The sequence below is a fragment of the Cnephaeus nilssonii genome (assembly GCF_951640355.1).
Source record: "Cnephaeus nilssonii genome assembly, chromosome: 13".
In the NCBI taxonomy this organism is placed as follows: domain Eukaryota; kingdom Metazoa; phylum Chordata; class Mammalia; order Chiroptera; family Vespertilionidae; genus Cnephaeus; species Cnephaeus nilssonii.
Genome location: NC_137084.1, coordinates 21,651,016 through 21,666,435, shown reverse-complemented (window position 1 = coordinate 21,666,435; position 15,420 = coordinate 21,651,016). Strand labels below are relative to the sequence as shown.

The following is a 15,420-nucleotide window of genomic DNA, read 5'->3' as shown; positions in this document are numbered from 1 at the left end:
CTACTATCTCATTTATTTTTTCAATCTAACCTTAGCTTATCTGTATTATACATGCATATCGAATTTACTTTCTTTGTCAAGAATGTTTGAAACTTTTACATAAATAAACTTCAAATTATAAGTTTCTGTCTATATAGAGCATTAGTGACAGTATGTGTATCATTTTACCTTAGTGTAAATATGCATAATAAATAAGAGCAGGATATTTTAAATCGCCAATATGATAAATGCACATCTTTAAAAGAAAACATTACCATTTAGAAACCTTTTGTTATACTTAATCTAAGCAAAGCATATTCAATAAGCCATAGAAAGAAAAGATTTTTTAATGGTTTTTTGCTTTCACTAAAATTTTGTGATGTTATAGTTCACATTGCAGTTCATACTATAGTTCCTTTTAGTGATTACGGTTGTTCAAGTATTATTTAGAGCCAAAATTTTCAAACGGATCAACGATAGGAATAGGGAAATGTCTCATCACAGTATGGAGGTTGAGTCATCTGTTTGGGCATATGGAATCTTTGGCTGCTGGACGGCATAGTCTTTATAATGCCCAGTGTCCAGGCATGGGCACAACTGTTCTGGGAGCGGAAGCAGGGAGGGACCTCTGTGTTCAGTCCACTAGAACATGGTAGGAGAAAAAAGCAGGGAGGGACTTGAACATTTTCGTTACAGGCTGTCCTCTACTCCATCGCCTTTCATGTACAGACAAGAAATACAACTTCATTTAATTTTGCATTTATTTTACAGATGATATTACTAAGCTTTTTATCTTTGGTGTTACAAGCCATCTGAAAAATACCCATGAGAAAATATAGGTTTATTTCTATTTATATACTTGGATGCGTACCTTCTCATAAAGAAAGATGACTGTCTTCAAAACAGGATGACACTTTTTTCTTCGTGTTGAGACAAAAACGTGCTTGTAACTAATTATAATTAAAAGTTGTTTAAGTATCAGGTCATATATTATATCCTAACGTTATGTTGTAGCCCTTTGCTATTAATTACATTATTATTACTATATAAAGAGTCCCTGCTTCTTTAATAATGTTTTTGCACTCTATGTAGTTAATCTTTAATGTTGGGAGGACAGGGAAGAGATTAAATTAGCCTTGTAACCTCTTTCTCTTCTAGGCTGATGATGGAAAATAAAAGCTCATAGCTACAAAATGTAACACTTAGAATTAATATTTAATTAGATTAGCAAATTGTACACTGTGGCTGAAAGCTTCCAAAGAGTTGTTAGTGCCACAATTGACCTACAGGTTTAGTAATAACTCACTTCTAGAAGCAAGTGCCAGTTCAGCATAGTAGAGCCTCTGTAAGAAAGTCCTGAGAGATTAAAATCAGCAAACCAAATGGCAGGCAGGGATTCCTGGGATGGAGCCTTCTGGAAAGCTGGGAGCTGGAATAGCTTTTAAGCCAGGATTCAGATGAGAACAGTGGGTGAAAAAGCTGATCCCTCCTGTTCTGGGAGCTTCTGGTTGTAGTCCAAAATCTTAGAACAGATTTTTACTAAATGTTTTTGCTGAAGCTATTAACTTACATTGAAAATCAAATATTGAATAATTTTTCTGTAAAATTTAACAAATGTTTGTGTAAACATCAGTTCTTAATTTCTTACATATTAGTACATAATATCTGTAAACTCAGATCATTAGATTATCAGATAAGTTTGGCGCTGTACATCTATGCTCTTTTGCTGTGACATGCTGTTTCCTTGTTCCCTGTATAGTTGATTTATATGGTTCATTTCTATATTATTTCATTACGGGGCATTATGCAGAGCTAGAAAAAGAGATTCTGAAGTCTTTAGCCCAAGATTGTTTTTTTCTTCAAGAAAGTATATATATTGAAAAATATAATTTGGTCTCTAATTTTAAAGACCTTATATTATAAAAGCAATGCTACATTTGCTTATTTTTATGATGCAATTAAATTACAAGATAAATAATTGGATCTCCTGGTGAAACACTGGATCCTTATATTTCTGACGAGTTAATCTGGTGAAAAAGAAAATACCATGAGTTTGAAAACGTGCAAACACAGAGCAGCCAACTGAAGAAGGAATACCTTACATAATTTATTGGTTATATCTTAAATAATTAAAGGAAAGCTCGTCATTAGTTAAAAATTCAAGCAGGTGAGAGCCTTGCCAGCAGAGGGAGTAGTCCTGTCTTCCGTCAGGTTCCCATCATTTTCCCACCTGCCTCAGCTTTTTCCCAGCCAGTTTCCCATCTGGACCTGGCTCTGTCAGCCTGTTCCTGATGACAGGCTATAATTTTATACTCAATATGGGATTATTCTAAGCTGATTTTAAACTTTACTGTCTTTAACCTACCAATGCATCACGAACATCAGCTGGATGCTCTGTTTGATATTTGGATATCTGCGATTGTTTTTCCGGGCAGGGTATGTGTGAGCTTTTGGACATCTGTGAATGGCATTTTAAAGATTTCAGGAGTAAAGTAGTAAGCAACAAATTTCTGATTTAGGAAGTTACACCATAAAACATTTTAAGCCAAAAATACAGACAAATTTTTATATGAATAATTTCTATAATATGAAACTAGAATATGTATAGTTTATGAAAATGCCTAAAATTAATTTAAAATATCATACTTTATTCTGTTAAGCCTATTCATTGCAGTATTTTGTTCATCCCATTTTATAAGCGTTTTAAGAATGTAAGATTGTACAAATGTTTTATGAAATAAAACTTACAAAGAAAACTGATATAAATAAATGTTCTGCAAAGCATATAGTGTTTGAGACCAGTGTAAATGTAAATAATGTTTCTGAAAGTGTTCTTTTAAAAAAGCTTGTTTTGAAGAGCTAACATTTTCATACCAAATTTACAATACCAAGTATTTGATCAGATAAGAGACACAAAACGATGTGGCTCCATTGCTTAATCCTAGCAAAATTTGTCAACTTACTCAGCAATTTCTTTTGCCCTTGAGGTTAAGTATATTTACCATTAGTTCCTTTGTAGATATGTTCTAAGCATTAGAAAATGGAATCAGAATGTGTTTGTTTTGTGATTTCCCTACGGGAATGTCAGCTTACCAAACTTTCTCTATATTTTAAAACTGTGTATGACTTTGAATAAAGCTCAGTGTTAAATGTGGAAATATTTAATTTAATACCTTCCTTAAGGTATTAATATTATTATTAATATTACAAATATGTACTAGTATAATTTTATTTGATACAAGTATATTCTTTCTTAAAGTCTTTGAACAGCATTATTTTTCCCACTATCAAACTTTTTAAATAAAATAAAAATCTAATTCACAGAAATAAGTGATAACTCTGAGCAAGAAAAGGGAAAGTATTATAAAAAATTATAAACAGTAAAAATAATTTTGTTATGTCATAGTCTCTATTTCTATAGGATGAAGAACATAGTAAGTATGGGAAAGCTAATACGTCATTTAAAAATCTCTAGATTTATCCTTTTATCCAAGTTTATTTTTTTAATTACATGACAAAGCATACACTTTAGTCTGATTGTGTTCCTGTGCATGTTATTTTTCAGAAAATGTTATAATTTGAGTTGTTGAGTACACACACACACACACACACACACACACACACACACATCATGTAATTAAATAGGGTCAAAAATTAAGCAACTTAAATATTTCTTTAACTTTTCAATGTTAACTTACTCATGCTTTTGTGCTATGTATCCCAAATTGGATGTGTGTGCCATACTCAGTGGGGACTTTGCCCTTCATACTGTGTGTTTGCTGTCTTTCCTATTTGAGTAATCCAAGAACTTAACTCTTATTTAAGGCATTGCATAAATGCTTTATGTTATTTGGTTTATTCCTTTCAAGCTTCTTGATAATTAAGTGATTGGTTAATTAATTTTTAATTCTCTTGTTAATTTTTTTCCCAGGAAGTATATTTGTTTTGTTATGTACTAAATCTTTTATATTGTTGAGATAATTAGGTCCAAGAAAGTTTAAGGTATGGGGTATTCTGATTGTTACTTGGCTGCTCTAAATATGTATCTGAACTATTTCTATTAAAAAATAGAGGGAGCTTTATATGGCAGTAGTTGAATTTTTATCTCTTAACAAAGTTCATGGTGTTGGCTTAATGAGTTTTTAATTGAAAGGGAACATTAAATTAATCTTTCTTTATTTAAATCCATTTAGTGAATTTGGTGTGTCCTAGTAAAAAGTGATTACCATTCTATAAAAGCAAACAGGAGGCATACTATGAAACCAAAACAGGAACAATCAAAACAAAATCTCAAGTTTTTGTGAAATTGGACTTGAAAGTAGACAACTGGACAATCTGACTTGCCTTTTTATTTGTAATAGCATTGACATAATTTAAACTTAAATAATTAATTAAGAAATTACACTGCAACAGAACATTTTAAGAGCCTTTTATGTAACTTAATACAATGCTATTTGAGTCTGCCAGCAAACTCTTAAAACTCCTGGACACTGGCTCTCTTCTCTCCTGGCTTCCCTCCTAGTCATGTCTTGGCTACTATCCAGAGCTGACAACTTTCACCTAGGAGCAAAGAGAGATTTGTCTAATATAAGAAGGATTTTTGAGCCATCCTAGACTTTCACATCCAGATGGGCAAGGAGGAGGGATGGCAGTGTCATTGTACATGCCTGGGTGATGTCATTATGCCATGCATTCAGTATAATCATTAATTTACTCATACTGGTGAATCCCAAATGTCCTTATTGGGAATTGTAAAGTCACAAGTTCAACATTTTAAAAAGTTACATTCAAATGTATGCCTGAGTAATTGATGAACATAACTTTGTTTCTCCATTTTCAACTACATATACTGTAGGCCAAGAGGTGTGTGTTGGCTAATCACATAAAAACTCTTAGAATCTGTTAGGATGAGAATGTGAAAGTGCTAGTGCTGAGGCCTCTGCTCAGATCCTTATGCTAAAGCTTTCTGAGCATTGCGGGTTATATTATGACAATTTATTGTCCACAGTGTACTAGTATTCTCCTAAAGTGCATTGTAATTAGTATTTTAAGGACTTTTTTACAATCATTAATTTTAGATTCTTTCAAGTAAATTCACCTACCTTTTATCTAAAAGACCATTTGGTATTAATATTATAATTTGAAAGACCTTTTGACAACAGTGGTTTTAAGGTATGATTACATCAGTAGACCATACCCTTTATGAATCATGGAGGTACAAAAGTAATCTGTAACACAATTTTAACTTTTTAAAAAAATATGTACATTTACATACCCAAATATCTTCCATGCTTTTACAGATAATTGGAAGATTATATATCTTTAATTACAATAAAGTTGGGCTCTTTGATGTTATGTAATTTCCAGTGTTTTTGAATCTATAGACATTTTTCAGATATCTTTACAAATTTCACAATTAATCTAGTTTGCCACATTACATAAACTACTGTGCAGAAAAAAATAAGGTCATTGTTAAATATAAATTATTTTCTGTTAATGGTATGATTAAAAGCTTATTCTTGTGCAAATACTTCATGAAAGCTTTAAAAATAGAATTTAGTCTGTAAATCAATGACTATGATATAAACCTATGGAACTTAAAATATATAACAAATGAAATATATTTTATGAAATTTTGAGATTTGAAATCTAGGCTATACACATCTTTTACATTTGGAATTTTTTGGTTTTCCTCTGCAAAATGGAAATTAAATTTTTTGTGTCCCACAAACTACCTTAAAAAGACCTATAAAGTTGATAAATATTACAGAGTGTTAAATGGGTTACTAATACATTTTAAGGTTAAATTAAGGAAGAAAACCCTCTTTGAAATAAACAAATGTCAGGTTGACCATGTAAATACACAGGATACTACTAGAATGGAAGACTAATCCCATCCTTAAGTCTCATAGTTTCTATTATTCATAAAATTGAGAAAGCCATAGATTTTATATCAATAAAATCCTAAATATTTGAGTTCTAACAAAAACTGGCTTTTATCATTTTAGATTCAGATATTTATATACAAAGGCTTAGCCTTCTATTTATAAATAAAAGGAAATCTGACCTTTTTTGTTAAGAAATTTTGTCAGTAGCCTTTTTAAGTGCTTATTCATCAGAGGGTCCATGAGAAGAACACTCGTCCCAGTGGAGTTTATCCTAAAAATGAAATAATAAGAGCCTGCTGGTTGTTATCTAAGATTCTTCTTAATGGGAGAACCACATGGTTATTCTTCATCTCTCACTCACTCTCACCCTCCACAACCAACCCAGCCACACCCCACCCCCACCCCAACATTGTTCAGTACTCAGCACAATGAATCATTTTCAAGTTGACTCATTGTGAACTGTCTCCCAGCTGTTGGAATGTCTGGCAGACATTTCTGTTTGGGTGAAGAATAACTGGCTGAAACCCAACCTGGATGAGTTTGATATAATGGTCTTTGGCTAAAGAAATTTTGAGAGGAGCATGTTCTGAAGTCCCTGTTATTCCTGGAGTAAGATCAACCCCTGTGACACGGAACTGAAAGTAAGAAATCAATCTGATTATTTTCTCACCATTGAGTAAAAAATTGCCTTAGAAAAAATGGGCATTTCCAAATTTTGGTTTTTTCTATACTTGGTGCTCACGTGATTGAAAGTATTAAAGGCAATGAAGAATAACTATTTTTACTTCTTCCTTTTAAGGACACTAATTCAAAGGCTGAAATATCCTTTATATAGCACACATTTCTACCTATGGGAGAGTTTCAAGTACAACCCTAGGTGTGGGTTAAACAGTCATCCTATATAATAAAAGGGTAATATGCAAATAGACCGAACAGCAGAACAACCGAACAACCAACCAAAGTATAATATGCTAATGATATGCTAAGGTTGCTCTACTGCTCGCTATGACGTGCACTGACCACCAGGGGGCAGATGCTCTGACCAGTAGGTTAGCTTGCTGCTGCAGTCCAGCCGATAGGGACTGAGCGAGATGGGCCGGACACGCCCTGGAGCCCTTCCACGGTCCCTCCCCGGCCAGATCATGCACCAGTGGGGTCCCTCAGCCTGGCCTGCACCCTCTCGCAATCTGGGACCCTTTGGGGGATGTTGGAGAGCCAGTTTTAGCCCAATCCTGCAGGCTACTCACCTTGGGAGGGTGCCAGAGGCAGGGCTTATGGCTGGTGAGCACTGCTGTGACAGTGCCAGCCTCTCCCAATTGGGGACTGTTAGGGCACGAGCCTGCGGCAGGCACAGTGGGGCTTGGATGAACTGGAGCGGCAGGTAGGAGCTGCAGGTGGCATTGGACTGCGGGTTTTGGCCCGATCCCTGCAGGCCACCCAGAGGGACCCCACCCATGCACCAATTCGTGCACTGGGCCTCTAGTTTCAACATAATGTTTAGTGACAGGGGCTACTATGTACTTCATGCTGAGTCTGGTAACATCAACCAGCCCTCTTTTATTTTTCTTTCTTATACCATCTTCGTAAGAGGACTTAAGAAGCAGAGGAATACCTATAGACTCAGTAGTCAATCACATTTTCAGAAAGTGAACATCTTTGACTATATTTGGACTTTTCTCTAATAGGGGACATGGCCTCTGACTAATAAATGTTCTTGACTGTTTTACATTTCTCATCCTTTTTACAAAGATTAGTTTTAAACTGGTGGGCATTACCAGTGTGTAAAGTGGAAGTTTCCAAATGATAAAATTTTACGAACAATACTTTTTTTTAACTTATCGAGCTCTTCATAACAAATATTTTTCTAGGATGTTATAGCTTATACACAGTTTTCTGACCTACCAGCCTGTCAGATTAAAAGAAATGAGGGCTTTCTATCAAATAAAATTATTCAAGAAAACTTATAAGATATTTAATGATTATATTGTAAAGCCATGAAATTCTGGGTATTTTAGAACTTTTGCTACTTTAAAATGTGACTTTTTAAGGATATATTGTTTAATAATACTTTTGGTTCATATCAAAGTGAGTTGGAAAAGGAAGGGTAGACTACTAGTCTAGTGCTAGTTGCCTACCATCTTTTCTTTGCCTTTATTGCTATACCAGAGCCAAATAGCAGCATCTGGAAAGAGAAAACAGAAAACTCCTGAGCTAGCCATGCTGCAGCATTTTAGCTGGATCTTTCCCTGTTTCTAATAGGAGAGATGACCTCAGCTGGTTCAGGGCTGGGACCTGGTCCCATTTGACAGATGACAGTAGGGCCTTTACTTATATATTTACTATACTGTCTACTGCTCTCGAATCCTGATGTCCATCACATTTTCCGATGGCCAATGGCTAATGTAATTTGAAAAATAATAGTATATGAGCATAAAGGTATCCTTGCCCCTTAAGATAAGAGAAAAATAATTTATATTTTTTACCAAAACTAAAGTATGCCCCCCCCTCAGTTCTTTGATTTAAAATAGAATATTTACATGTATTCATGGAATTTTCAATTAAGGACATATTTTCATCCAGTTTTTGTTATTAGTCTGTCTCCTCTACAATTTGTCATTGAGATGGCTTGATGGTATTGTATACAGGTCATATTTTTAAACATAACATGAGTTTTGTTTGCTTGTTTTTCAGAATAAAGCAATTATTGCTCGTATTACAAACTTGTCAGATACAGTCATCCATCTGGAGTCCTTTATTGGTTCTAACAGAGAAACCAACCCATTATATAAGGATTATCATGGTAAGCAGCACCTTCATGATGAGAATAGCATGTCCTGGTTCCTTCTAAGGTACCTGGAAGCATCTTGTCCATTCGTAATATCTACTGTCCAGTGGCGTGGATTCTATTTTGTAATACATCTGTTAAATGTTTTCTACTCCTGGCCAGTCTTCCTTGGCAGCTTGTCACCAAAGGACATTAAGACTACAGACAATGGTAACTGTTTGAAAGGAGTCACACCTGAGTGCTAAGGCATGGCGCAGCCAGATGTGCATTGTTGTCCTGATGGTTTGAACTTGCCGTGAAATCAGTCATACTTATTAGCCATGTTTGAAATAAGTATATTAATTGTAATAATAGCAGCTTTGTATAAGGGTTTATACTTTACAGAGCTTAGCTGTATAATAAATAAATAATAAAATTTGCACTGCATTATGTTTTAAAAGTCCTAGTCAGTCACATTTCCAGAAAGTAGGCATCTATGAGTATATTTGGACTTCTCTCTGTCTACTCATTTTGTTGTTAGTTTGAGTTATGAACAAATTTTAAAATATCATTATCCTAGTATATGCACAGGTCAATTTAGACTTTTTAACTTACGTGTTTTTAAGCTTTTAATCATATTTTAGTCATTTGGTTGATTTAGGGATTTATGTTAAAGGTTCTTACATAGAATTTTTGCAATAGGAAAGGTTTAGTAATTATTTATATCTTAGCTCTAAACTGAATATGAAGTGTGGTAGATAATAGATTTTTACCTATTTACTTATTCTGAATAAATGTTAGTTATTGCTGTTACTGTTGTGGAACTACTATACTTACATGGAAACCTCTAGTCTGATGCCTGAATAGCTTATTTGAAGTCTGCTGCAAGATTGTGCAAGGTTGTGATTGCAGACTATGGCAAGCCCAGTCTACAAATAAAAGGTTACATGATGATTGCCACTGCTTTGAAGAGTCAGCATACAACCTTTAAAAAATAAAATAACACGATCAGGTGTGTGTGTTTTTTAAAGCCTATAAAATGTGAGCTGTGAACAAAAACTACATAAAATAATTTGCCTCAGGATCATTTACTTGCTTAAGTATGTGTCTGATATATACCCAGACCCTATGTAGAATTCATGTAATATAGTATTGTCATTATGATAGGAAGAGAGCTATTAAGATTAAACTCTTTTTTATTGAGCTATAATTGGTATGTAACATTTTATTAGCTTTAGATATACAACATAATGATTTTATATATGTATATATTGAGAAATAATTACCACAATAAGTTTAGTTAACATTCATCACCACACACAGTTCAAATTTTTTTTCTTGTGATGAGAACTTTTAAGATCTACTCTCTTAGCAACTTTCAAATATACAATACAGTATTGTCAACCATAGTGGCCATGCGGTACATCACATCCCCAGTTATTACTTATTGTATAATTGGACATACTATTTCTTTAACTTATTATATTTCTATTTTCTTTTAAAACAACCCAAATTGAAGAGTAAACTTGGTAAAATTATATTTTATATTCTAAAAAAACTTAATTTGATTAAAACATTTCAGGGGTTGAAAGACTATGACTTTTTGTGCTGAAATTTCTGAACTGATAAATGATTCCTCACAAATTAATGGGTAATTCTGATGACCAGTGAAGTTTCTAGTAATAAGAAAGGGCCTGAGCAATCATTCCTTCATTCTGTAAGGCTTCCTGATTTAATAGTTAGCTAAACAAGCACATGCAAGTTTAAAATGAAAAATGTGCAAATCAAAGTATGGTGTGCCTATTTCTAATATATTTTACTAAATAGCTCTGCATGAGATATTTTTAATTTGTATCTAAACTGTATTTTTAGTAATATCTTTTAAAGTAACAAAAAATAAATTGGATATCTTAGGAATTATATTTGAAAGGGTCGTTTCTAAAGTTAAGCACCTAGAGATTTGTCGTTTTAAGCTAAAACTAATACATACATTACTAAGCATTCAAACACACACAAAACTCTATACTAGAGAAGTAGTTCTATAAATAAGATTGATCTATTTCATTCAAATCTGGACTTGCCTTCTTGCCCCATGTTTAGGGATCAATGTCTTTGGGATAGTGATTTCTAAATATGAGCTGAGTCAGGCAGAGAGACACACTGAAGAATCTTCCACATCTTCATCTGTGGCAAACGACCCCTAGTTTAGTCAGGAACTGTATTAAGCTGCACAGAAGCCATCCAGTGCCCTTGTCAGAAAAAATTAGCAAGTGTTTCTACTGACAAGAGGCCAAAGCTCACGGTTTACCTAGCACTGTTACAAAGCTCATAGCAGCTCCAGGAAGGTCTAGCATGCCCCAGAAATGAGTGTCTTGGGATGGCTTAGGGGTTAATGTTTGATCCTAGACTGTGCTCTAACATGTCGTTTTCTTCAATGGTTTGTTCCAGTCATTAATAAGGTACAAAATGGAATACATTTCATGAGTGTTTATCTGGTTATGGGTAACTCATAAGCCTTGTTTTGCTGGCTGCTTACTGGTGCATTTAATAAAATAAAGATCACCCAGTGGTGCCGTGGGCAGCATGCAAGGTGATAGCCATATTTGCTTACTGTAAATACAAGAGAAAATCACACACAAACCGGCTGTAGTTTTGACAAGTAGTAAGATCCCTCTTTGCATCTGTACTTCTGTACCAAAGTGCAATTAGTTTTCCTCGCACAAGGATTTCTGTTTATCTTATTCTGCTTGATTACTTGAATATAATCACACCATTTGCTTCATTGCTCCTGGTAGTAAGCTCCAGTTTTAAAAGGGAAGGATGCTTGTGTGTAAATTTACAGGATTCTGCTGTAACACTCTCATTTATGCATCCAATGACTGTGTTTTAATTTTTTCCTTTTTTTTCCCCCTACAAGGTTTGATTCACATACGTCAGATTCCTCGGCTTAATAACTTGATGTGTGATGTGTCAGATGTTAAAGACTTAGCTTTTAAATTGAAAAGAAAGCTATTCATCATTGAGGTAAGAGAATTTTTATATTTCAGTTTACAGTTTTGAGGTAAGTATATATATTATTTCAATGAAATTCTTAGATGGTTCATGCTAAATATTTTTTCTATGCTAAATATTTTTAAATTCGTTTGGTGCAATAAAATAATTTTTTAGACTATTTTATTTTTTATCTTATTTTAATGGCATATTATTAGAGTATAGCAAAAATGATTTTGTTTTAAATATCCATTTAAAGTAAGCTCCAAATTTACATGAATATGACATGCATATTTTCAAGGCTTTCAAAGGCATATTTAATTAAATGTTAATGAGCTGTGCTTATTTGTATGTGGAATGTGAGTGCTACCCACAATTGTACCTGGCTAGGAAAAGAGGATCCTATCTACCTTCTAAAAGCTGGGTTTTTATTAGTAGTAGAGTCACCTTTCTGCTTTCCGTGCTGAATAAAACAAAGTACTCACTCTACTTTACACCACTATCTTTAAGTAAATTTTCCACAAAACTGAAACTTTTTGTGTGACCTCTCTGCGAGTAATAGTGACAGAAAGTGGTAGTACAAAAGATTTATTTCAACTTAATCTTGCTAAAGAGCAAATGAACATAGCACTATTAAGCAATTAGGGTTGATGTATTTATTAACGAAATAAATGCTCAGAGAGAGATGGCTTTTGGGTGATGTGATAGTTATCAGTATAGTCGGTGCCATTTTTTTAACAAAGACATAAAACAGCCAAGCAGCCTTGACAAACCATTTTGTTTAATCTCTTTTCAAATGAAAAGCTCTTAAGCAGGCCACTTGTCTTAACTGCTTGAAACCATAAAAAGAGAGAATTGCCACCAATAAATTAGCATATTTTTAACTTCATCACCAAATGATGGTCAATGTGGCTTGGCACTGCTTTGGTGTTTGGGACTTCACCCTGAAGTGACCACTTTGGCCCTTTTTTGACCCTCTGCCCTCTTTAGCTGGCCACTTGATAAGGTAACTTAATGGTTCTCTCTCTTTTTCTCTTTCCCCTCACATTTGCAAGTAGCACTAACCTATAAATCATTGTAAGGGCCCTATCCAGTGACAAATTAATGTGCCCTCCTCCTAATTAATGGTCATCAATGTCCTTAATTATCTAATCCTATTGAGAGCAGTTAATAGTTAATCAGGCAGCCCGTTCTTCAAGCAGGTCATCTCTGCAGGAGTGTTAGAAGTTTCTCATCTGGGGATGCTCCTTCAAAAGCCACTTAAAGCCAAAAGAACTGGAGTGCAGAAATGCTGATTCTTGAGCTAATTTGCTTTAGTTCTCCAAAAAAAAAACCATTGAAAGGGAATCCAACACTGTAATTGTTCAAGCATTGTTATAGTTGTTCTGACAGAATATTGAGAAATTTACCATAATATATATAGTTATAAATATAAATGTGAAGTTGTAGTTGTTGATGTCACAGAGAGAGCTTGCCTTATCATTTTCTTTTAGATGAATTTATATTTTTAATGAAAGACGTGTGTGTGTGTGTGTGTTTTTCCCATGTGACACCTTTCTCTTCAGATGAGTATTCTGACAACCAGGTCTAAGGTATCATGTCTATCACCATAAAAATTAAGCAAGAAGATTCCTTGATGAGAAAAATATTACACCTAGAGAAAAAGTAGCACAGTAGTTGGGTCATGTTTATTCATTCTCTCTCTCTCTCTCTCTCTCTCTCTCTCTCTCTCTCTCTCTCTCCCCCTCTCTCCCCCTCTCTCCCTCTCTCCCTCTGTCCCTCTGTCCCTCTCTCTCTCCCTCTCTTCCCCCCCGCCTCTCTCTCTTTCACATGCACACACACTATATTATTTTGGGGGTTAGAGGGTAGACATAAAGTACTTATATAATGTCAAGTGAGACCTTTCCTCTAAATAACTTTAGGTTCTAATAGTGACTACATTTTACCATTGAAGCTAATGAAAGGTCATTTATTAACCACATGGGTTTCTTTCTGTTCCATTTCCTTTTTTCTCTTCTTACTAGTATAAAACTAAAAGAACCATTATAATTGGTGAACCTGTAGTTTAGAAGCAATATATGAAAACAAAACTACGTTGGGTTTTTTTATATTAATATTTAATACAGTCAATCAAATCCTTCATATTTTTTCTTATAACCTAATTAATGTTTGTGTGTATGTATGAGTTTATATATGAATAAGTATATGTGTAAATGTACATATATATTTATGTGCATAAACTTATTCTACATAAGTTGCTTATGCCATGAAATTCAATTTGGTGGTTAGAAAAATATAAAGAATTAAACCTAATAAAAGTACAAATAGTTATAGTTATAATTGTATAAAGTCATGTGATTGGTGTAAAATTAAATGTTTAAATATAGCATTGTACATTATAAAATGCATACCCAATTAGATAGTAATTCCTTGGTGATATATTCTAGACACTGTTGAAACAAGAGGACTTTTTTATTGGGGGGAAAAAAATACCTACCAAGTGGCAATGTTTTAATACGTACAACAAATAAAAAAATTTTTTTAAGAAATTGCCCTGGTATTTTAAAAAATAAAATGTACACTTTACTAGTCTATAAAATCTGAGTAATAATATACCAGGCATTGAATCTGCATCTTACTCTTGGAAGGGAAAGGTAGTTTAGCAGGTTAAGCAGAAATAATGTTTTTTATTCCATACAGGTAAATTTGTTACATGCTGGAATTTACTGATAATCACAAGGTCTAAAAAGATAGCATGGCCAGAAGAAGTAAGGGTGCAAAGAAATAGGCAAATACTCTCATCTGTATTTTTAGGGTACTTTTTCTTTGATTTATTACATCATTGCCCTTTTATGTATTAAAAAATTGAATTTTTTTTTACTAATGTCATTAAGGGCCTTTAACAAGTAGAGCAACTTTAACTAGTAGTCTGCAGTTTCTTTGAATGATTTGGAGATAGCAACAGAATATTTCTTCCTTCTTGGAATGTGTATTGGTATTGTCCAGATTTAGGTGAAAGCATTTATCTGATCAGAGTAAATTTTTACTAATACCTAATATTCATCAACTATGAATCCCTATAAATTAATAGGTATTATATAAACTCCACTGGCCAAGTGAGCTATAAACACTGCCTCCTCATTCTCTGTAAAGTTCTGTAAGATGCATAACTTGGGCACACAGCTTCCAAGCTGAAATAACTACTTACACTTGTATTTTTCAATCTGTGTAATTTTTGTTTCTCTAATTTTGGGGTTATCATTAACCAGTTTTTTCTTTATATTAGTCATTATGATATTATAATAAACAAAATTTCATAAAATTTGAAATGCGGTGGCATTAATTTGATTACATGATAGGAGCAGCATTTTACTTGGATTTAGTAGTGTTTTACTATTTTGATGTTGTATTGTTTAGGTTGATCATATCTTAATATATTCTAGTAATTGATTTTCTAATATAAGTGATAATAATGTATTATTACATTGGTTACAACCTCTATCAAGGTTTGGATAGTGCAACAGTTTTCCAGATCTAAGATTCAGTGTTTTTAAGTTCAAGTCAGAAAGTATGGTTACTGAGTTAAGCTGAAATATACAAAAGATATATACTGTTCTCTGCAAATTTTCAATATAAGGATAAATAATACTTATGTAAGCTTAAATTGGTCCAAAAATAGTAATTATCATAAATATTGTATCTATGTGGGTCTTGTATACTAAATGAATATTGATAATTCAGTAAATCAAGTTTGCTTAAGGTTATCTTATCATACTGTACCCATAATTCAGAATATAG

The 15,420-nt window shown here is 33.5% G+C and overlaps 1 protein-coding gene across 2 annotated transcripts in view; it reads left to right on the top strand.

Annotated features, from left to right (window-relative positions):
- The window catches only part of ELP4 (elongator acetyltransferase complex subunit 4), a 170,170-nt gene that overhangs the window by 56,528 nt on the left and 98,222 nt on the right, over positions 1-15,420 (top strand). For both annotated transcript variants that reach the window (XM_079786923.1, XM_079786924.1), the window contains exons 8-9: positions 8,559-8,667; positions 11,549-11,655. In XM_079786923.1, coding sequence (XP_079643049.1) covers positions 8,559-8,667; positions 11,549-11,655 — 216 coding nt within the window. The remainder of the gene's footprint in view (positions 1-8,558; positions 8,668-11,548; positions 11,656-15,420) is intronic.